The 22,892-nt window shown below is 41.1% G+C and overlaps 1 protein-coding gene across 1 annotated transcript in view; it reads right to left on the bottom strand.

Annotated features, from left to right (window-relative positions):
• Positions 1–15,365: 15,365 nt before the first annotated feature.
• Positions 15,366–22,892, bottom strand: part of slc16a10 (solute carrier family 16 member 10) — a 127,995-nt gene continuing 120,468 nt past the window's right edge. Inside the window, exon 6 of the mRNA XM_060848711.1 lies at positions 15,366–22,613. Within this exon, the coding sequence (XP_060704694.1) occupies positions 22,369–22,613 (245 nt within the window). The 3' untranslated portion in view covers positions 15,366–22,368. The remainder of the gene's footprint in view (positions 22,614–22,892) is intronic.

Raw genomic sequence — 22,892 nt, 5'->3', positions numbered from 1 at the left:
CCTGTATAGTTCAGTTTCTGGTTAACCCATCAGGTCCAGTGCCTTTAGTCCCAGTGTTTTCCCTAGTACCTTTCTCTCCAGTGGTAGTTATTATATTTATTTCCTGTCCCATCTGGCACTTGGTTTAATATAACAACATGAGTAGGCCATTCAGCCCCTTAAGCCAGTTCCTTCATTCAATGAGACCATAGTTGATGTGTAACCTATTTATGGAATGCTACTGTGATGACTGATGCATTGTATTTATTCAATTCCTCTGCCATTTCCTGCTTCCTCATTATTATTTCCTCAGCCTTATTCACTAACGGGGCCTAAGTTTTCTTTGGTCTTTCTTTTCCTTTTTGTGTATTTAAAGAACCTCTTACATTCCATTTTGATATTACCTGCAAGTTTGAACAATAGTTTGTTTTCACCCTCTGTTGCTTTTGAGTTCATCTTTTGTTGTTTTTTTTGATATAATTCTTTCCCAATTCTCTGGCTTACCACAAATTTTTGCTGCATTGTTTACTTCTTTGTTCCAATTTGATACTATCTTCCATGAATTCCCTTCCTCACTGGCATATTATCTTAGCTATCAGTCATAATCCATTTTCATAAACATTTGCCAATGTTCATCAAATGTCTTTAGTGCTGAACTAATTTCCCAATCTATCCAGTCACTTATCCCCTCATTCCTTTATAATTAGACTTGGCCTATTAGCATAGAGGTTTACTGGAATGATTCCTGCCTGAGGGCAAGTAACTTACCACAGACCAGGACACGAGCCTGGGATCCTGCTAGTCGACAATACTCATATCGACTGTTAGTATTCACAAGATTATAACTATCATTGTACAACACACTGAAGTTAGCAGAAGATGTAATACCAAAATAAACTTTCATGGGAAGGGGATTTAAGGTTATCCTTATGGTCAGATGTAGGGTTTCCATTATTGGGTAACTTGACAAATTGATGAGGTCTCTGGAAATCAGTTTAGCAATTATTTATTTCATGCGTATGCAGAAAGAACCAGTCTGACCTCAGTGGAGTGTACAACGGAAGGTGACAGCTTTGTGATATTATTCAGAAATCCAGCTAATACAGTCATAGAGATGTACAGCACGGAAACAGATCCTTCGGTCCAACCCGTCCATGCCAACCAGATATTCCATCCAGATGCCTTTTAAATGTTGCAATTGCACCAGCCTCCACCATTTCCTCTGGCAGCTCATTCCATACACGTTCCACCCACTACGTGAAAAGGTTGCCCCTTAGGTCTCTTTTATATCTTTCCCCTCTCACCCTAAACCTATGCCCTCTAGTTCTGGACTCCCCGACCCCAGGGAAAAGACTTTGCCTATTTATCCTATCCATGCCCCTCATAATTTTGTAAACCTCTATAAGGTCACCCCTCAGCCTCCGACACTCCAGGGAAAACAGCCCCAGCCTGTTCAGCCTCTCCCAAAGCTCAGATCCTCCAACCCTGGCAACGTCCTTGTAAATCTTTTCTGAACCCTTTCAAGTTTCACAACATTTTTCCAATGGGAAGGAGACCAGAAATATTCCAACAGTGGCCTAACTAATGTCCTGTACAGCCACAACATGACCTCCCCACTCCTATACTCAATACTCTGACCAATAAAGGAAAGCATACAAAACGCCTTCTTCACTATCCTATCTACCTGTGACTCCACTTTCAAGGAGCTATGAACCTGCACTCCAAGGTCTCTTTGTTCAGCAACACTCCCTAGGGCCTTACCATTAATGTATAAGTCCTGCTAAGATTTGCTTTCCCAAAATGCAGCATCTCGCATTTATCTGAATTAAACTCCATCTGCCACTTCTCAGCCCATTGGCCCATCTGGTCCAGATCCTGTTGTAATCTGAGGTAACCCTCTTCGCTATCCACTACACCTCCAATTTTGGTGTCATCTGCAAAACTTAATAACTGTACCTCTTATGCTAGCATCCAAATCATTTATGTGAATGACAAAAAGTAGAGGACCCAGCACCGATCCTTGTGGCACTCCACTGGTCACAGGCCTCCAGTCTGAAAAACAACCCTCCACCACCACCCTCTGTCTTCTACCTTTGAGCCAGTTCTGTATCCAAATGGCTAGTTCTCCCTGTATTCCATGGGATCTAACCTTGCTAATCAGTCTCCCATGGGGAACCTTGTCGAATGCCTTACTGAAGTCCATATAGATCACATTTACTGCTCTGCCCTGATCAATCTTCTTTCTTACTTCAAAAAACTCAATCAAGTTTGTGAGACATGATTTCCCACGCACAAAGCCATGTTGACTATCCCGAACCAGTCCTTGCCTTTCCAAATACATGTACATCCTGTCCCTCAGGATTCCCTCCAACAACTTGCCCACTACCGAGGTCAGGGTCACCGGTCTATAGTTCCCTGGCTTGTCTTTACCGCCCTTCTTAAACAGTGGCACCACGTTTGCCAACCTCCAGTCTTCCGGCACCTCACCTGTGCCTATTGATGATACAAATATCTCAGCAAGAGGCCCAGCAATCACTTCTCTAGCTTCCCACAGTCTCCTCGGGTACACCTGATCAGGTCCTGGGGATTTGTCCACCTTTAACTGTTTCAAGATATCCAGCACTTCCTCCTCTGTAATCTGGACATTTTGCAAGGTGTCACCATCTATTTCCCTACAGTCTATATCTTCCATATCTTTTTCCACAGTAAATACTGATGCAAAATATTCATTTAGTATCTCCCCCATTTTCTGTGGCTCCACACAAAGGCCACCTTGCTGATCATTGAGGGGCCCTATTCTCTCCCTAGTTACCCTTTTGTCCTTAATATATTTGTAAAACCCCTTGGATTCTCCTTAATTCTATTTGCCAAAGCTATCTCATGTCCCCGTTTTGCCCTCCTGATTTCCCTCTTAAGTGTACTCCTACTTTCTTTATACTCTTCTAAGGATTCACTCGATCTATCCTGTCTGTACCTGATTGGGACCCAGGTTCAAATCTTTGCCACAGCAGAAGAATTCAATTAAAAATCTGGAATAAAGTTTAATAATGAACATGGATCCATTTTTGGAAAAAAAAAGTCTGGTCACTAATATCCTTTAGGGCAGGAGACTGCCATCCTTACCTGGTCTAGTCTACATGTGACTTCAGACCCACAGCAATGTGGCTGACTCTGAAAGGCTCTCTGGGCAATAAAAGCTGGTCTGTCCAGCAACACCCTAATTCTGATGAATTAAAAAACTAACACTACTTTGGTTATAAATGTCTTTATTCAAGTCAATAAATAAATGCACTATATTACCTACTGTTTTCTACAGACCTATTTGCTGAAGGGGCAGCTCTTTCACTCCAAGGTTAGCTTAGTATATCTGAGATTCCCATTTGTTTTTACATTATGACTGAAGCTCAATGCTTATGTGGGAGGAACCTTGGAAATGACACACAGTCACTTGCCTGGATGCACACAGCTTCAACAACACTCAGTGTTTCACAATCCAAAGAGGGGTCTTTCATTTTCACATCCAAATGGACCTTTGTCTATAATGTGACAAATATTTAGTGGACTCTATACTACACATCTGCTCTTTACTTTTGGAAGCAGGAATATCCTAAACCAATCAATAAGTCAGCCAGTCAGCCCAGAATCAGTTTCTGGATTTAAAGATAATTGAATTTTAATTTAAAGGTTTAAAGATAGATTTGCTCTAGGATTCAATTTTGTATTGATCTGGACAGGAGAAATTTTTGCATAAGATTTAATTCACTCTGTAACTTTATTCTAATCAAGTAGAGTCATTGTACACTTGCCAGAGATAATGGAATACTCAGTTCAATATTTTCCCAGTTCCATTCCTGTAGTTTTTGTGCTAATTAAAATTGTATTGTGCTGGGGGATCCAAGATGGCGGCGATCTAGGAAGATTGTGTTGCAGAGCTCCACACCACATCATGAGCAGGATAAGGTCCTGACTCACCCTACCCAGAGCACCGCGATATCCTGGGACTCTAGAGCGTTGTCCCAGAAAATTGTCAGAGATCAACTTACCTTGGTTTTCATTGTCCAGGAATGCCAAAGAGGGGAGGAAGTATGTCCGAGGCCAGGCCCACGGCCCAGTCTGCAGGATTCGCGGGCTCCATATCTTACCAGGCCCTGGTGAAGGAGTTCGCGAAATCTCACAAGGTGTTGGGCAAGCAGATAGAGGAGAAGCTGGCCCCGATCCCTATCAGGCGGGCAGAAGTGGGTACTGCAGATGCTGGAGATTAGATTCAAGATTCGAGTGGTGCTAGAAAAGCACAGCAGGTCAGGCAGTATCCAAGGATCAGGAAAAAATCGATGTTTTGGGCTTCTCCAGCACCATTCTAACCCCAATCTCTCTCATGCTGCAGAAGCACAAACAGCAGCTGGGAGACCTGGAGAAAAGGACAGATGAGGTTGAACACAGAGTCACAGTGATGGAAGCTGATACCAGTTCCTTCGAGGAAAGGATCCAGGCCCTGGAGATGCAGGTCCGTAATTTGCTTGACCCTGAACTGGGGCAGGAGAAAATAATATTCAGATCGTCGGTCTGCCGGAGGGTAAGGAAGGTGAGTGGCCAGAGAAATTCATTGAGGACTGGGTGTCAAACTTCCTTAACTTGAAAGCTGGAATGGGAAGCTTGAAGATTGAGAGGGCTCGCCGGGTCACAGCACGGAGAGCAGGTCTGGACCAATGTCCTCGTCCTATCTTGGTGCCGTTTCATCACTAGAGATAAGGACAGAATAGTGGAAGCTTCCAGAATCCAGAGGATCCGAAGGCCTTAGTTTACGAGGACTCTCAGATCACATTCTTTCAAGACTTCTCAGCGGCGGTGATCCGGAAAAGAAAATCCTATGACAGCATCAAGAGAAGACTGAGGGAGCTCGGGATTCAGTAACTCTCTCAGGTATTCGGCAGTGCCTCAGATCATCTAAGATGAATCTGTACACCATTTGACACACCAGAGAAGGCAAGAGACTTTGTGGACAAATTAACTTAACTGAACAATTTAGTATGTACAAATAGTAGTGTTGTTTGGGTATGTCTTTATTTTTACAAATAAGAGGAAGTTCAGTCGGGACTTTATTTTCCTTTTTTTTAAATTGGTAATAATTTGGTCTAAAATATGCTCGGGGCAGTTGGGATGTGTACTTACAATTTCTAAGTTACGTCAAAGGATGGGAGGGGTACTTAACTAATTTTTCAAAATTTCTTCTCTCACATGGTTATTTCATAGGGTATTTTCTTTCTTTTCTGCTTGTGTTGCGGCTCTAGCTAGGAGGAGGGAAAATGGTTGGGATGGCTAGATGCTTACTTATGGGGAGTTTATACCTAGTTCAGGTATTTAAATGCCCAGGCTGCAGTATTGGCAGCAGGATGGGTAATTGCCCCCTTTGGGTTCCCCTATTCAGTGCCATTGACACTTTATATGTTGGATTGTCTTTTGTTGTACATAACCATTGATAGTTTTGTAGGTTTGTTAACTCTAGTGGTTTTAGTTTATGTAGTTCTTATGTTCGATGGATCTTGTGACACTAAGGCTCCATGATTTGTAATTCGAGTTCCTCCTCTCTGGCATCTAAATGTTACTGCAGAAGGTCATGGCTAATGACTTGATTAAATGGTGTACCTGGAACATCAAGGGGAGTCACTCACCAATTAGGAGGAAAAGGTAATCTCGAGTCTTAGGAAAAGGGTGGATATTGCTTTATTACAGGAAACACACTTGGATGATAGAGAGCATTTAAAACTCCAGCAGAATGGCTTAGATTGGGTTTACTTTTCATTTTTAATACCAGAAGTAGCTATATTGATTAGGAGGAATCTCTCATTTAAGTTACCAGAGTTAAAGACACACACACAGGAGGTTTGTAATTCTCAAAGCCCTGATAAATGGGGAAGAATATGGTGTTTTAAATGTTTATTACCCATCCCCTCAAATTTCTGGTAGATGTGTTCTCTAAACTGATCAGTCTCAAGTCCTGGTGTATCATTAAAGGGGGAGATTTTAACTGTAGTTTGACCAAGGCAGCCAAGAAGGCCTACTTTGACAGGCCCTTGGTCAAACTACAGAGGATTACAGCGCTGTGGTCTGTATTGAATTCCATGCTCACGCAGACAGCAAAGATGGAGCTTACTGTGGCAAAGCCAAGATGATATGAGCGTGGTGTCAAGCTGGGCAAGTACCTAGCATATCTCAACAGGAGAAGGAGCGCCCCTCAAGCCATTACATTGATTAGGGAAGGGTTTGGGAACCTAACATGATTCCAAAAAAATTAATGCGGCATTCCAGAGATTTGACTCTGAATTACACCGATCTGGGGGATGCGAGGAGGGGTGAGCCAAGATGGAGCCTTTTTTTAAGGATCTGGAGTTCCCAGGTGTGACCTCTGAACAAGAGGTGCAGGAGGCTATGAAGCAGCTTCAGAACGGCACCTGGTCTTGAAGGATGTCCAAGCAAATTCTATACGGAATTTATAAATGTATTGCCAGGCCCATGTTCAATGCTCAACATGTTCAATGACTCGTAGAGTCATGATCATTTTCCGTCATCTCTAAGAGAGGCCAATATTTCACTTATTCTTAAAAAAGAAAGGTCCCGGAGGTCTGTGCTTCTGACATGTCCATTTCACTCTTAAATGTTGACTTTAAAATCCTCTCTGAAACTCTTGCATTAAGGCTGGAGACTGTGTTACCTTCTATTGTTAAAGGGTACCAGGTGGGCTTCATAAAGGGCCACAAATCCTCCAATAAAGTTAGGAAGCTACTTAATGTAATTTAGCAACAGGGATTAGTGATTTCTCTAGATATAGAGAAGGCATTTGACTGAGTTGAGTGGCCGTACCTTATTTTATACTCTGGAGCGGTTTGGCTTGGGTGAAGCCTTTATAAAATGGGTAAAGGTTCCCTCCAGTGACCCTCTTGCTGCAGTCATCACCAATGGGGTGCCATCAAGCAATTTTAGGGGCAGCTGGCACGGCTGTGCCTTTTCGCCACTGCCTTTTATGTTGGTGATTGGCTTCCACCAATGGTTCATTCACGGGGATCCCAACGTATCAGCTCCTGAAGTGGGGTCAAAATTACATAAGATTTCTTTGTACACAGACGATGTCCAGATTCTTTTGTCAAACCCAGCAGTTTTGGTGCCTTGCCTGATACAATGCATCAGTGCACTTGGCACCTTTTCAGGGTATATGATTAATTTTGCAAAATAAGAGGCTGTGCCTATGGATGATCTTACGAAGGTGCTAGGTCTTGAGGGCGAATCTCGATTCCCATTTAAGTGGCCACAGGGAATCTTTTGTATTTGGGCATATTCATCACTCCAGTTTTTGATCGGTTGTTTGAAGCTAATTTTGTTCAATTATTCGACAAAATCAAACAAGAAAGACCTTCAAGGATGGGAGACACTTCCAATCTCACGGTTAGGTTGCATAGCCCTTAAGGTAAATATTCTCCCCAGTTTGTTAAACCCTATACAGAAGCTCCACCTGTTTTTCAGTAAGCAAACATTCTGGAGACTGAATGGCTGGGTCAGCTCTTTTATTTGGCATCGTAAGCGGCCCCTTACTAAATTAGCTAAACTGCAACTGCCTCACAGACTGGGGGGGAAAAGTGGATCTCCCGGCCAATAAAAACTATCAGCTAAGCTCACTTTTATCTTGTGTGAGTGATTGGGCTTGTGGGGACCCTCTTTCAATATGGCTAGATATCAAAACATCAAAGGCAAGGTGCCCCCTTACTAGTTTGCTGTTTTTGGACAAAATGAGGACAGTTAAGGAATATTACCATAACCCAATAGTTATCAATACTACTGTTAAAGCATGCAGGGCAATTCGGCAGAGGGAAGGCAATGTTGACAAAATGTCTTTTCTCACACCTATAGTGGGTATACTGGGTTTTCAACCAGGGATGATAGAGTAAGGATTCAAACATTGGACAGCTAGGGATGTGTCTTGCATGGGTGATTTATTTGAGTGAGGCACAATAATGTATTTTGATCAGTTAGCACCGCAATACAAGCTATCTAACAGGACCCTCTTTTGGGTTTTTTTTAAGTTAGGGATTTTATTCAAAAAAAGACTATACCCTTGACTGATCCTTACAAATCTGACAGAGAGGAGAGCACTCAGAGAACCCTCAGATGAGTTCGATCAACTTTGCAGGGTATGGGAGAGAGAGCTCAGCACTAAAGTCACCTCCTCAGTGGCATGGTAAGATATTTGGGAAAACGCAAGAAAGATATCAATTTGCAATAGGATCCATGCCTTACAGTTAAAGATTCTCCGCAGGGTTCGCGTGACTCTGGATCATTTGTCAAAATTTAAAACAGGGGTACCTTCAACAGGCCTCAAGTGTAAGGTTGTTATGGGCACTCTTACCCATTGTCTCTGGTCCTGAGGGAGGATTCAAACATACTGGAGGGCTATGACAGGTGCAAATGGCGGGGAGTTTGGGTGTAAGGGTGGAGAAGGACTCAATCTCTCCTCTTCTTGACCTGCCCAGTGTGTTCCCTGTAGATGCGCAGAAGGGAAAAACTTTTCAACATCCTCACTTTCTGTGCAAGAAAGAATATAGTGTTAGGTTGGGTGTCCGAAGATCCCCTGGGCTTGTCGGGTTGGTGTCAGATTGGATTTTCTTACAAGACATTACAGACCTAAAATTTGGGAAATAGCTAAAGACTATTTTTTAAAATTGATGTCTGTGAGAAGGGCAGCAAGAGGAAAAAAATAACAAACCTCAGTCCAATCAAAACGATACAATAAGCCTAAGGCACAGAAGAGGAAGCAGAACAAGGGCTTGGGGCGGTACTCCAAATTCCTCACTACAGATGAGCAGTAAATGGAGTTTACAGAGATGGCGATGGCTGTTGTGGAAGAAGGATTTGCTGTTGAGCACGATATTGTTGGATGTGGCGAATGGCAGTGAACGCTATATTGGACAAAAGTCAGGCAGGACACTGCTACTAAGGTTGTTGAAGATTGAAAATTATTATCCAAATATGAATGACCAATAATAATAATTTTAAATATTGCATTCAATTCTGATTTACAAGGATGTTGCTGGTATTGGAGGGTTTGAGCTATAGGGAGTGCTGAATAGGCTGGGGATATTTTCCCAGGAGCGTTGGAGGCTGAAGGGTGACCTTATAGAAGTTAATAACATAATGAGGGGCATGGATAGGGTAAATAGCCAAGGTCTTTTCCAAAGGGTAAGGGACTCCAAAACTAGAGGGTATAGATTTAGGGTGAGAGGGGAAAAGATTTAAAATAATAGACCGGAGGCTCAACTTTTTCGTGCAGAGGGTGGTGCATATATGGAATGAGCTGTCAGAGGAAGTAGTGGGAGCTGGTACAATGACTGCATTTAAAAAGGCATCTGGATGGGTATATGAATAGGAAAGGTTTAAGAGAGATATGGGCCAAATACTGGCAAATGGGACTAGATCAGTTTAGGATGTGCAGTCCAATGGACCGAAGGGTCTGTTTCTGTGCTGTACAACTCTATGATTCTACAAGACACTTTTCTACTTCATAATAATGTCCTGCTATGAGACTGACAAACAGGCTTCCATCCTCCACAAAGCCTACCAAAAACTTTGTAAGATCACACTCTCAACCCCACTAGACCATATCAGGAGTCCTTGTTAATTGCTAATAGCCAATAGCCAAATGGGTTACACTCCATCAACATTTAAGACTAGGTGAAGATTTGATTGATGTCTAAGATATAATGGAAAGCAGACATGACAGAGAAACAATTTTTGCTGACTGGGGAATCTAATACAACAGAACATTAGGCTAAAAAGGAGAGCCAGACCTTTCAGGAGTAGAATTTGAACACCCTTCTCCACATTAAAGGTGGGAAATGTTTGGAACTGTTTACTGCAAAGGCAGTTGAAACCAGATCAGTTGTAAATTTAGAGTCACTATAGCACACAAGGAGTTCAATTCCAATTAAGTCATGCAGTACATCCCATTGGGTGAAGACAGGATTAACCCCAAAATTCTGTTTCCCTCAAGTGACAATTCATTTCCCTTTTAAAAAAAAATGCTGCATCCACCATCCTCTAAAGCAGTGAGCACCATGGCGAGGTATGGTAGCTGAATGGTTAGCGCTACTGCCTCACAGCACCAGGGACCTGGGTCTGACTCTACCCTCAGGTGACTGACTGTGTGGAGTTTGCTCATTCGCCCCATGTCTGTGTGGGTTTCTGGTTTCCTCCCTCAGTCCAAAGATGTGCAGGTTAGGAGAATTGGCTTTGCCAAATCGCCCGTAGAATCCAGGGATGTGTAGGTTAGGTGGATTAGCCAGGTTAGTCATGGGAAGTGTAGGATGGGATGCTCTTCAGAGGGTCAGTGTAGACTCGATAGGTCAAATGGGTTGCTTCCACACTATAGGGATTCAGGTTGATCACCTCGCTGTAAAATATTATTCTTTCTGCACTTCCTACCCAAAATGTTCAATCGGTCTCCTCTCACCCGTGAGCCAGCAAAAAGAGACAGCTTTTCTTTGTCTACTTTACCCAAGTCTGTCATAATCATTATCAAACCTCCCTTCAGTCTCTTTCTTCCAAGAAGAACAACCTTAGCTTTAGCTAAATTCATCTCTGGAACCATTCTGATAAGTGTACTCTGCGATCATCCAAAGGACACTCACGTCCTTCTTATAGAATAGAGACCAAACTGCACACAATATTTAGCGAGTTTGAGAAGATTTGTAGCTCCGGTTGAGGTTCTGGATGTAGGTTTGCTCGCTGAGCTGGAAGGTTCATTTCCAGACATTTCATCACCACACGAAACGTCTGGAAATTAACCTTCCAGCTCAGTGAGCAAACCGACATCCTTGCACACAATACTGAAGGTAGGGCCTAGCCACCAGAGGTTTACGAATGCTTTGGAACTCTGCAAGAACCAAAATGATTCATAGTCATAAAGCACAGAAACAGACACTCCGCCTCAACTAGTCTCTATGCTGACCTGATATCCTAGTCCAATTTGCCAGCAATTGGCCCATATTCCTCCAAACCTTTTCTATTCAGGTACCAATCCAGATGCTTTTTAAATGTTGTAATTGTACTTTGCCAATCATCTTTTGTTGTGATTCCAGATCAAGTTATTACTGGGCAAGGCATATCCCAGACTAAAATCTCACTCAATCGATAGTGTTTTGTTTAGTTTTAACACAATCTCTCCCATGGAAACATAAGCATGCAATGTTGCAGATTTTAACAATAAAATAGCAGTTTGTTTAGCAGGAGAAATAAAGGTAAAAATAGGATAATCCAGGTTATTTACTTAGAACACAAATTTTGTAGACTTTGAAATACAATCCTCTGAATCCCAAAAAACCCCTGTATGTTAACCAAAAGTACAGTACTCTTGCTGGAAAATCCCTTTTCTCAGTTCCTCAATGGGTTTAATTTGATGATAACATTCACTCTAGAAAATCTGTCAGTTTCTTCCTAGAGTTAGAACATAGAACATAGAAAAATACAGCGCAGTACAGGCCCTTCGGCCCTCGATGTTGCACTGACCAAAGTCTACCTAACCTACCTTAGCCCAATAACCTCCATATGCTTATCCAAGGCCTGCTTAAATGACCATAAAGAGGGAGGGTTCACCACTGCTACTGGCAGGGCATTCCATGAACTCACAACCCGCTGAGTAAAGAATCTACCCCTAACATCTGTCCTATACCAACCTCCCCTTAATTTAAAGCTGTGTCCCCTAGTAACAGCTGACTCCATTAACAGAAAAAGGTTCTCAGTGTCTACCCTATCTAAACCCCTAATCATCTTGTACACCTCTATCAAATCTCCCCTAAACCTTCTTTTCTCCAATGAGAACAGCCCCAAGTGCCTCAGCCACCAGAGTTATCATACACCAGAGTTAAAATGCACTCAGCCTGGTGAGCTGTCTTCTTGAACCATTGTGGAACATGTGCTGTAGGCGGACTCGCAATTATTAGATTAGATTCCCTACAGTGTGGAAACAGGCATTTGGCCCAGCAAGTCTATACCGACCCTCTGAAGAGTAACCCACCTAACCCATTCCCCTACATTTACCCCTGACTAATGCTCTAACACTATGGACAATCTAGCATGGCTAATTCATCTAACCTGCACATCTTTGGACTGTGGGAGGGAATCAGAATACCTGGAGGGAATACCACACAGACAAGGGGAGAATGTGCAAACTCCACACAGACAGTTGCTCAAGGCTAGAGCTGAACCCAGGTTCCTGGCACTGTGAGGCAGCAGTGCTAACCACTGTACTTATGATATTAGAAGGAATCTCAAGGATTCTAATCCAATGACACTGAAGAAATTTGAGATATTTCCAAGTCACGATGATGAGTGGCTTGGAGTTCGTGTGGTGTTCCATGCTCCTGCTGCTACATCTGCTATGTCAGGATTCAAATCCAGGTCCTGAGAACATTAGCTGAGTTTCTGGATTAATGGTCTAATGATAATGCCACTAGGCCATTAGCACCCCATAGGACACTACCCTGAGTGACTCTTGTAGAGATGCCCTGAAACAGGTGAGTGACCTCCAACAAGAAATATCTTCCTTTATGCCAGGTAAGAATCCAACCAGCGGAATGTTTACCCAGATTCCCGTTGATTCCACTTTTAAACGGACACATTTTCATGTACGTGGAATAATAACTTTTATTGCATATTCTTAAATACAGATGAGCACTGATCTGTTTAAAAACTAGAAACATTTGTTTAAAAATTCCTTGAATGCCATTTGCTCCTAAAGAGATTGTCACAAACTGAAATGTTGAAGAGTCAAAATTTCACAGATGCAAAGATGTAAACAACATTTAATATAATTCTGAGTGTAATTATCTGCATATTCCAATATATGCAGAAACATTAATTGGGAATAAGAATTATAACCGCCATGCAAAAAGTCTAAATTCAAATCAATTACTGGCTTCACATTTAATTAAAAACATTGTAATTATATATTAGTGTGGTGGATTTCATCTTAAAACTTGCATTTGTAGCTTTTTCACTTTCTCAGAGATAGCAACAGTCAGCATACAAACATGATCATATGATGCGATGAGTCATTTTTGTTTGCAGGCATTTCCTTGCAAATCGAGCCCAAGACAGATTTCTGTGTACTGAGTTCGCCAAATAACTCAACCTAGCAAACTCTTTGCTGGTAGTTTTGGGGCAAGTTAAAAATCAGCAACCTTCATCATCAGTGGGAATAAGTCAGGAAATTGCTACGGGTGTTTTGAACAATGTATGTAACAAAAGAATCAACTCCTTTATGCAAAAGAATGCACTGCAGTTCTTAACACGTGAACTCAAAAGAGGGAACTACAGCCAGAGGTTGCTTCCCTGAAGCAAATTCAGTTGACACAACTGTTTGAAACTAGTTTTCTAGCTTCTTAAAATCAATGAGCAAACTTTGTTTGCAAACAACATATCATTGGTCAAGCTGGTGGCTGCGTTGAAAAGAAAACAATGGAGCATTTTGCAGAAAAATTCTACAGAAGCAGCCAAAAAAAGTTATGTCAATTGACTACGGTATTGGATAGTAGGTAGGCATGTTTCAGAAGCCAATATCTATTATTGGAGGTGGAACACCCAAACAGTTGTCACATATAAAACCTGAATCTTAGACAGATGCAGTGAAATGCATAGACTGCTGGCAGGGGGGATATCATGTTGCAAATGGCATGACACAGCATTTCAAAAAAATCAAATGTTGCAGCAGAAAACATTTATCAATAACACTTTATAAAAGTTGACGGTTTCCATAATGACCAATTATAAAGCAGGAAAAGAAGTCACTACAACCTACACTTGTTGATCCTTGCCATTCATATTGCATTGCCTTTTAAAGCTCATGAATGACTGGTGATAACCACAATGGAGACCCTGAATTGTCAGACCTGAATTTATTTCACTGTAACTGGGGAGCATCTCCACTCTCTGGAGATAATCCCTTGCATTCATCAGTTTTCTTTTGTGCATAGAAGCCTGTATTCACTCTGCTAATAGTCCCAAAACAAAATCACCCAGCCAATACTCTTTGGCAGAATAATGCATACTTTCAATAACAGTGAACTAGGTGCAGTCTTCCCAATGAAAGCAGATAGGTTTAAACCCCACATCTAGTTGAGTGCAATCACATTTTTTTCCTACTGATTTATGGACCAGAAATAACATTAGGACAATAAAACAGGAGAATTTAGCCTCTTGTGCTTTCATCCTGTAGTATCCATCTGGTCAAACACTGAGGACAACACATCAAGTGGACATTCTGCTCTCACCCTTCTTTGCAAGTGTCTATTGGCTAAAGTCTTTTTTTATTGTTGTGAGCTTACATTACATAAATGGGCAAAGGAAAGGTAAAGAATTACATATTTCAATCATTGAATTTTTATTTATCATTTGTTTGCTGAATGGTGACCAGAATTTAAATCCTTCCCTCGATTAAGATTTAAGCCAGGAATCAAAACCCTCTCTTTTTCTCTTATTTAACTGAATAATATTGCAAGTGATTTCAGCATTTCAAATATTTGGGGGAAAAAGAGTTTGTTCTGGACAGTCACCCTCAATGTATTTTCCGAAAGCCGAAATAGATAATACTGTTGGAAATTCTACTGTAAATGCACGCAAACAACATTTTACAATCAACATTTCTCAGACTCGCACTTTAGACAATCAAGTATATCACCAGCTGCCAGTCTACAAAGAAGTTACTCGCTAACTAACCACAGAATTCATAGCCACTCTACCTTGTGTTTAAAATGAATCATTATGATGTCTTTGCAGCAGCATTATTTTTAGTTAACTATGTTTGTATTGTTATAAAATAGAGTTACTCTCTGACTCACCATGAACAATGTTACTGAAGATCTTTTATATTTCTATCTGAAGAGAAAGGAATTCATTTGGAGGGATTCTCCCATTCTGAATATCCAGCAGGCTGCTTCAGGATTTAATAACTACAATTTTATTAGTTGCCTTCATTTCCACCAGTTACTGATAGGCCAATGGAACTGCAATTGCCAATAATGGACATGTCCCTTCTTTCCCCAAATAGTGGCTTTCTCAGCTTCTAATCCTGTGCAGCCACACTAATTAACAATAATTTCAACATATTTTTCTCTTGCCTTCTCCATCCATATTGAACACAGGCCTTGGGTCAACACTTAACTGTATTAGTCATCAGTTCCTTGGGAGTTGAGTTACATGAATTTTTAAATAAACTAGAATATTTGGAATGCTATAGAAATTGAAATCTAAATTTGTTTCTTCATGAACTGTATTTGAAAAAAGTTCATAAACATGTTTTCCTTGCCGGCCTGCCTCCCCCCCCCCCCCCCCCCCCCCCCCCCCCCAAAAAGAAGTGTCAATTAAGGTAATTGTTCAATGCAGTAAAGGTCACACTAGGGAAACAATACAAAGCAAGAAAAAACACATTAAAAAAAACAGCAGAATTTATAACCTCACGCAGCCATTTGTTGTGTGAGAGTGGAGGGTGCAGTTGGATGGTACATGATGCTGGTGTCAAGCTGTTCTTTCGAAACTGCCAATTTAGTTTCAAGGGCACTGTGTAAAATTGATGTAAGCAAGATTAAGTTAAGCGGTCTGCAGGGTGACTTGTACTGTAAAATATTTTGACAACAATGATTAAATTTCATCAGTAGCAAGAAAACAAGTCAGAAAATGTATTTTTTTCCACTTCAAAGATAGTAGGCACATAAAACAAATCTTAAACTAAAACGATTACAAGGGTTTCAAAATGGCTTGCAGTGAAGTAGGAGTGAAGCTGAGTAATGTGGCGTCAATGAAATGTGCATAATGGTGCAAGTCAGGGATAGAGTAGAATACCTTAGGCCAAGAAAAATGTCTTTAGAGAAAAGCAAAATCATCATTATGCAGCCCATCGCAAGATCTAAAGCAACATATTTTCCAATCTATACTAACAGCTTGGATGAAGGGAACTGCAGCCAAATTTGCTGACAAATCACAGTGAGATCAAAAATGTTGTGAAGAGACAAAGAGTTTGCAAAGGGATACTAGATAGGTCAAGTGAGTGAGGAAACAAATAGTCAAATGGAGTATTATGTGGCAAAATGGACACCTGTCCACTGGCAGGAAGAATAGAAAATTAGTTACATTGACGGAGACTGGTGGATATTGCAGTACAGAGGGATTGCAGTGTCCTTGTAATTGAATCACAAATAGTATATAGGTACAGCAATGCGCTAGGATGGCAAATGGAATATTGTCCTCTTATTGCAAAGGGAACATGGCATAAAAGTTGGAGAGTCTTCCTATAGTTGTACAGGACATTGATAAGACTGGACCTGGTCCAGCCTTTGTCTCCTTACATAAAGGAGGGATACATCTGCATTGGAAACTGTTCAGAGAAGGTTCACTGAAACATTCTTAAAATTAGAGAGGGGTGCAGTTTTTAAAATAAGGGACTTCCCATTTAAAGACAGAAGTGAGGATGAATCTATTCACTCAGGCGGTTGTTAATCTTACTGTGGAGAGCAGAGGAGGCTGTGCCATTGACTATGTTCAAGGTTGAGTTAGAAAAGATTTTTGATCTAAGGATTCAAATGTTATGGAGGATAGGCAGGAGTTAAGACTACATTCAGGGCAGGCATAATATTATTGGCTGCTAACATAGCAGATATCAGGGCAGACATAATATTATTGGCTGCTAATGTAGCAGATTTCAAGAACTCCTTCTGTTTTAGTTCTTGTAGGTCTCACAAAATCCTTACAGCATTTCCTTCTGTCAGACCCTACCTGGCAGCCAATTATTGGAGACAGAAAATTTCTATACACAGAATTGGCCAGCTAAAACTGGCAGTTGCAACTTTTTAAAAAGTTGCACTGAATTCAGGGATTTTAAAGAAAAACAATTGTGAGCACTTGAACATCAAGCTAACTTTCAGGCTAATCAGAATGAGATTCACATACCAATTGGAAAGGGTAAATATATTGCACAGAATTACCACACACGAACATCATTTTGCAATTCTTAGACAAATTTTTGTCATTGTGCAAAGAAATAGTTGTGGAAAAGTCAAAGACAAAGTAAAAATTTGGTGTAGCCCAGTTTCCTTAGATCTGTAGCTCTTCACTGTTTTCTACCTAGAATGATCAGTCTTCGAAATACTCTCTCAGAAAAAAAAACTAGAACAGGCATAGATATTTTTACCCATCCTGCTCAAATGTGTTTTGAGCAGATAGGAGTTAAACCCAAGCCTCCAGGCTCAGAGGTATGGACACTACCAGTGCACCAAAAGACACTTAGTCCAAGTAGTCTTGCATAGTTTGAATTGGTAGCCCAGTGTGACCAGTACATTCATTTCCAAAGTAATCACTTTTCTTCCCACACTGTTCTTCATTTCTGGGCTGTAATAAGATTAAGAGGTAACAGTGTTCAGACTTAGAAAAACTGTGACACGATTAGTCATAATCTGAACACTCCGAGCACAAGATTCCCATGCTGCACTGGAATGAAACCCTGTCAATTCTCACCCTGATTTAACATCCTTCAGCAGATGGGAATTGACAAATTGGTATCTCAGAAATCTCCTCAAAACAAAAACAAGCCAAAAACTGACTGGCAACCTGTTGCTTAGTGTCAATGGACTTCATCCAATGAAATGACAAGGAGATATGAAAGTTACCTTACAATGACAAAGGTTCTTCACTGGGACTTGTTGGCTCAGATAACGCCTAGATTAATACATCAGTGTGCGAACAATTCCACATCCCTAAACATATAACGTTAGCCTAGTTATAACATTATGGATTTAATATTCAAACTTCAGCTGTGGGGGCAAAAGAAAATACCCAAACATTGTTTCAATATTCCCAGGAGGATGGCAATCTATCTATTCTGTCACCATGGGAGCAAATGTGTATTAAAAATACATTAGATACAAATTTAGGTTGCAGGATTTAACAAATATACAATTTAATATATATTATAAAATTCGAAGATATTGGGCAAGTAATTCTCCTAACAGTACATTACAGAAACCTGAGAAAACCATTTCATTCCTTTCATCAGTGTACTTATTATTGGAACAAGTAACATCTTCTATCGATTCAGAATGGACTTATTTCCTATGGGGCAAATGTGTGGCCAAATGCAACTCTGAATCGGACTTTTGCTTAGTGCTAAGTGATCCATAATGTAAAGTATTTCAATCATCAATGTTTGGAAGATTATCACTTGGACTTTGGAAACAGGGTAAAAAGTTAACACATCACGGTTACTGTACCACTGATGAAACTGCAAAATCGGGCAATATTACTTTTGAAAAACACCTGGCATATAATTCAGTTGGACAAACAGATATGATCCAACACCCTAACGGGAATCCAACTTTACACGCTTTTAAAGCTTTCTTCCCCCAACGTATTAAATTCTACGGTTAAAATACTTTCACTTAGTATCTTTTTTTGCTAAGTGACCTTTTCACTTAGAGGTCAGTTTCCATTGTACCCATTTGCTTTCTGTTTATATTCCATTCCTGCTCAAAACATTCTTTGTGCAATTATAGAGAAAAATGTTTAGTCACCGAACAGTTGGCTATTTTAATATTCCAGACTGTGCCCTGTCCAGACAAAAATATTAGACAGTTTCCTCACCTGCTGTCTTAACATTTTAAATGAAACTCAGAAAATGTTTCCCACAACAATACTTTTTTAAAAAATACTGAATTAATTCCTTTCAACTTTGGGAGTTTTCACGTTGCTACAACCAGCATGGCAAAATTAAATGAGGTAGTCTTATAGATTGAGCAATCTCAGGAGGACTGCTTAGCAATGGAACATGTTGGATAAACAAGTTCACGATAACATGAAGCCTACTTACAAGACTTAAATACATTTATCTACTTAGTAAAGCCATAAAGGGATGGGGGAGGATGAGGCACATGGGCAGATGCAACATCAGTGATTCTGATCAAACTTGCTGCTGAGAGCATTAATTCATACTGAGCTTATTCTGAACAATTAAACACTCAAGGAAGTTACAGTGGAATGTAGGATTTAGGAGCAGCAGCAGGTCACTTGACTCTTTGATTTAACTGATTTTACACAACACGGTGGATTGAATACAGATAATGTAATTAGTTCCTACTTAATATTTTTTGGCATCGTAGCATTAATGTGGTTGTATTTCTCTAAAATAATTTTGCCATTTCAAAAAAAGGGCTGAATTTTATACTGCATTAACTAGCTCCACCATTCCTGTGGTGTCTTTCACATCCGACGCCCATGTTATCACAAGCTATTCTCAGAACAACTCACCACTCACTGTATACCTGCAGAAAGACCAGCTTCCCTGGCATTTTCAAAAGGCTGCCGGGCACCCAGATGAGCACTGGCATTCTGAAGTTGTCTTGCTCGGTCAAGGATGGAGTCAGAACATGTTGGAAAAGGGGCAGATGGTGCCGTGATTTTCCCGACAGGGACTGGGAGGCAGAGACCCCTCCCCCGACTGAGAACACCCTGACCTGACACCTTGTCTATGGCCCATCCCCTGGACTGGTCTCAGAGACCAGGTTTGATGGATTGCTGGGATCCCTTGACTGACGGTTACCTCCATGGACTCCCCTGAGGACTACTCCTTCAGAGTTTGAGACATGGCCACCTGGTTGCTGCACATTCAGTCCATGTGCCATGTCGGCTGCTGACACATGGTGAGGGTGAGAGATTGATGTGGCACAGTGTCATACAGCAAGACGTAGGCCTCCACGAGGGAGGGCTGCTGATCAGCGAGGCAAGCTGCCTGGTACAGTGACCGCACTCACTGACACAGCAAGGCAAGGCATGGAAGGGGTCAGCATGCAGTTATGGGCAAAATAAGTGAGCGTCAGATGGGAATGTGAGCAGCTCTGAGCTGCAGCCTGGTCCAATCTGTCAGCTGAGTGCCTGACCCTGTACACAAAGGGTCCTTGCAGCAGCCTTTCAATGCAAGACGTTGGTGCCCTCTATGATGCAGGTCTGTGCTTCGTAAAACTGCAGCAATGATGTCAAAGAGGTGCCATGATGGGTACAAACAGGTGGTAAATATCGGATGCAAATTTTTTGTGGACTAGGAGAATATGTGGCTGGTGCCCATGCATCCTGCCCAAGATGCAGTTCAGTGCAACAGCTGAAGTCACCAGGTTCTCGCTCTGAATTCCGCACCGAGAATTTAGGGCCTAATTTGGTTGGCATATTTGGTAAGATAGGAAGGCAAATGTGGGCATCTCTGGCTCGGCCTGCATTTACTTGCCATCCCTAATTGCCCGTGGGCAGTTCAGAGTCAACCACATTAATGAGGCAAGTTGGGCCATAGATAAGGCGTTTAACAAGTAATAATCTCCCTTTTGCTAGCACCTCTTCATTCCCTAGCAAGAAATTCATCTCACTGCTCAACAAAAGCATAAATGATGCTGCAAGTTGGTAGTGATATTAAAATGGCCCTCAACAACAGGGATTCTGGCAGAAACCTCATCATGGCTCATGGTGTTGACTGTTTGCAAAACTTCATTTTAACTCAGGTAGAATATTTCTATGGTCTCATTATTGAACAGGTTCATTAGATACAGCTCTAAGGGCTTCCAGTAGTGGTGGCTCACCTGCAGTTCCTGCCCCAAAAGGGGCACCACAGTATCTCAGTCAGAAACACGATAATGCACAGCACGATGCTGGATTGCAGGCATAGAACGGTCACCAAACTTCACATTCTAGAATAACCCTCTCCTGTTCACAGTACCCATGATAAATAGGAGGCTGATTTCCACATTACAGTACAAAACTCCACACAAGCCAAAATAAAAATACTGTCTAATCAAGATAACTGGCTGTGAACTGGATATATAGCAAGCAAATTTTAAATTATCTGAAACATCAAGCTATAGAACATATGGCGTTTACCTTATGCAGGCCTGTGTACCTTGATTTCTATCACGTAAAACCAATATTTCATAAAATATGTGCACTCCTATAGTTCTGGCTTCTCAAGAGTAACCAATTTTAATTGCTCCATTAAAAACTGAAAGAACCACTGATGCCCCAAAAACAAGAAACAAAACCAAAAATTGTTGGAAAAGCTCAGCAGGTCTGGCAGCATCTGTGGAGAAAAATCAGAGTTAATGTTTCAGGTCACATTCTGAGGGTCACTTGACCTGAAACATTAACCCCTGGTTTCTCTCCCCAGATGCTGACAGACCTGCTGAACTTTCTCAGCAATCTCCGTTAATTGTTCCATGATTTGTGGCTGTATCTTCAGTTCTGGGATTCTCTCACTGAACCTCCCCACTTTGCTTTCCTCCTTTACAACCTGCCTCTTTCATACAGTTCACAATCATCTCTCTCTTAAGGTGACACGCAGCCATATTTGGTTCGATAATGCTTCTGGACAGCATCTGGGGATGTCTCATCACATTTAAAAGTACGTTAAACAAATGTTGTTGTTGCTATCATTAATAATGCATCGCCTATAGTAGATACACATACCATCGTGACTGAGACCGTCAAATGTAAGCTAAATACAGCAGGAAATCCAAAACAAACACAGAAAGCTGGTGCAGCTCAGCAGGTCTGTGGAGCGAGAATTGGAGTCAACATTTCAAGTCCGATGTAATTTTACTTTGGAACGGACAGACTTGCTGAGTTTCTCCAGCACTGTCTTATTTATGGCTGAGACAGGGTGGGTTTAGTATGCAGTATTTTGAAGACTGTAGATTTGTAGTAGACAACAGAACAAAAATCAAGAATGTTTGGCCATCCCAGAGCATCAGAAGTAAGGAAACACTTTAAAGCTCTGTATATTTCTGACATGGACAGTCAGAATTAGCATTCTAAATTTGTAAACTGTTAGGGATACTACATTAGGACAATATTTTCATTTGGAAAACTTCGAATCAACTTCCAGGTAAGATTAGCTCCTTGTAAGAGGTTATCCTTATAGAAGGATAACCGAAATATTCTAATAGTGAAGTGAAAAGTGTGTTTATTGCAGCTTCTTTTGGTCTTTCCTTGGTACTTCCAAAAGAAGCTAAATGCCCAACCAGATCAGCTGTGGCATTACAACAAACTAAGCTTGGATTATTGAAAATAATCCAACTTCAGAGAGATGAACTAAAATAAATGAATACAACAAATGGTTTAACATATGTGAAATGCAGCACGTGGTGACGAGAAAAACCTTCTCTAGTAAATTCAGAATTCACTTCTATTGTTTAATCTTTCTGTTTCTTCCCCTTGGGAATCCTTCTTAACTACTGTAGATCATTGCAACAAAAAAAACATTCATTGATAAAATAGATTCATTTGTAAGACCTAAATTGCAATCAGTCTGTCCAGTGGAACGTGATATTAAATACTGGATACATATTCTTTCTGTGGCTCACCACTCCCAGCCACCATAATGTTCTTGGAATACTGATCCAGTATCTTGGCTGTTGCTGTTTCTCCCTCCAATCTTATCTGCCTTTTTTGTCTCATGCGTTTCCTGTACTGGATCCATGGGATGGTGCACAGGACTGCTCCTCCAACCATTGGTGGCACGCCAGCAAGGTAAAAGGCAAGGTTGTACGTTCCCAGCAAGTCCCGCAGAAAACCTGGGAAAGGAAGTAGAGGTCAGTATGTTTAAATAACAGAATCAGTTCAGATAAAGGAAGCCATTCGACTCATCCCAATTCATTCATACATCCATCTAGAGAGATCCTGAAGTCACCCAGACTCCAATTGCTTTTTTTTATTGATTCCCGAGTTTTTCACCTACACTGCTTTTCTGGGAAATGCATCCATCCTGCATATTACTAACTCTTGAGCAGAAAATCCTCCTCAGGCCCACCTGATATGCATTTTATGAGGCTGGGCTTGTGCCATTTTGAATC

The sequence above is a fragment of the Hemiscyllium ocellatum genome, chromosome 3 (assembly GCF_020745735.1).
Source record: "Hemiscyllium ocellatum isolate sHemOce1 chromosome 3, sHemOce1.pat.X.cur, whole genome shotgun sequence".
Taxonomy (NCBI): Eukaryota; Metazoa; Chordata; class Chondrichthyes; order Orectolobiformes; family Hemiscylliidae; genus Hemiscyllium; species Hemiscyllium ocellatum.
The sequence above is the reverse complement of the archived record's forward strand: the minus strand, read 5'-3'. Positions and strand labels throughout refer to the sequence as shown.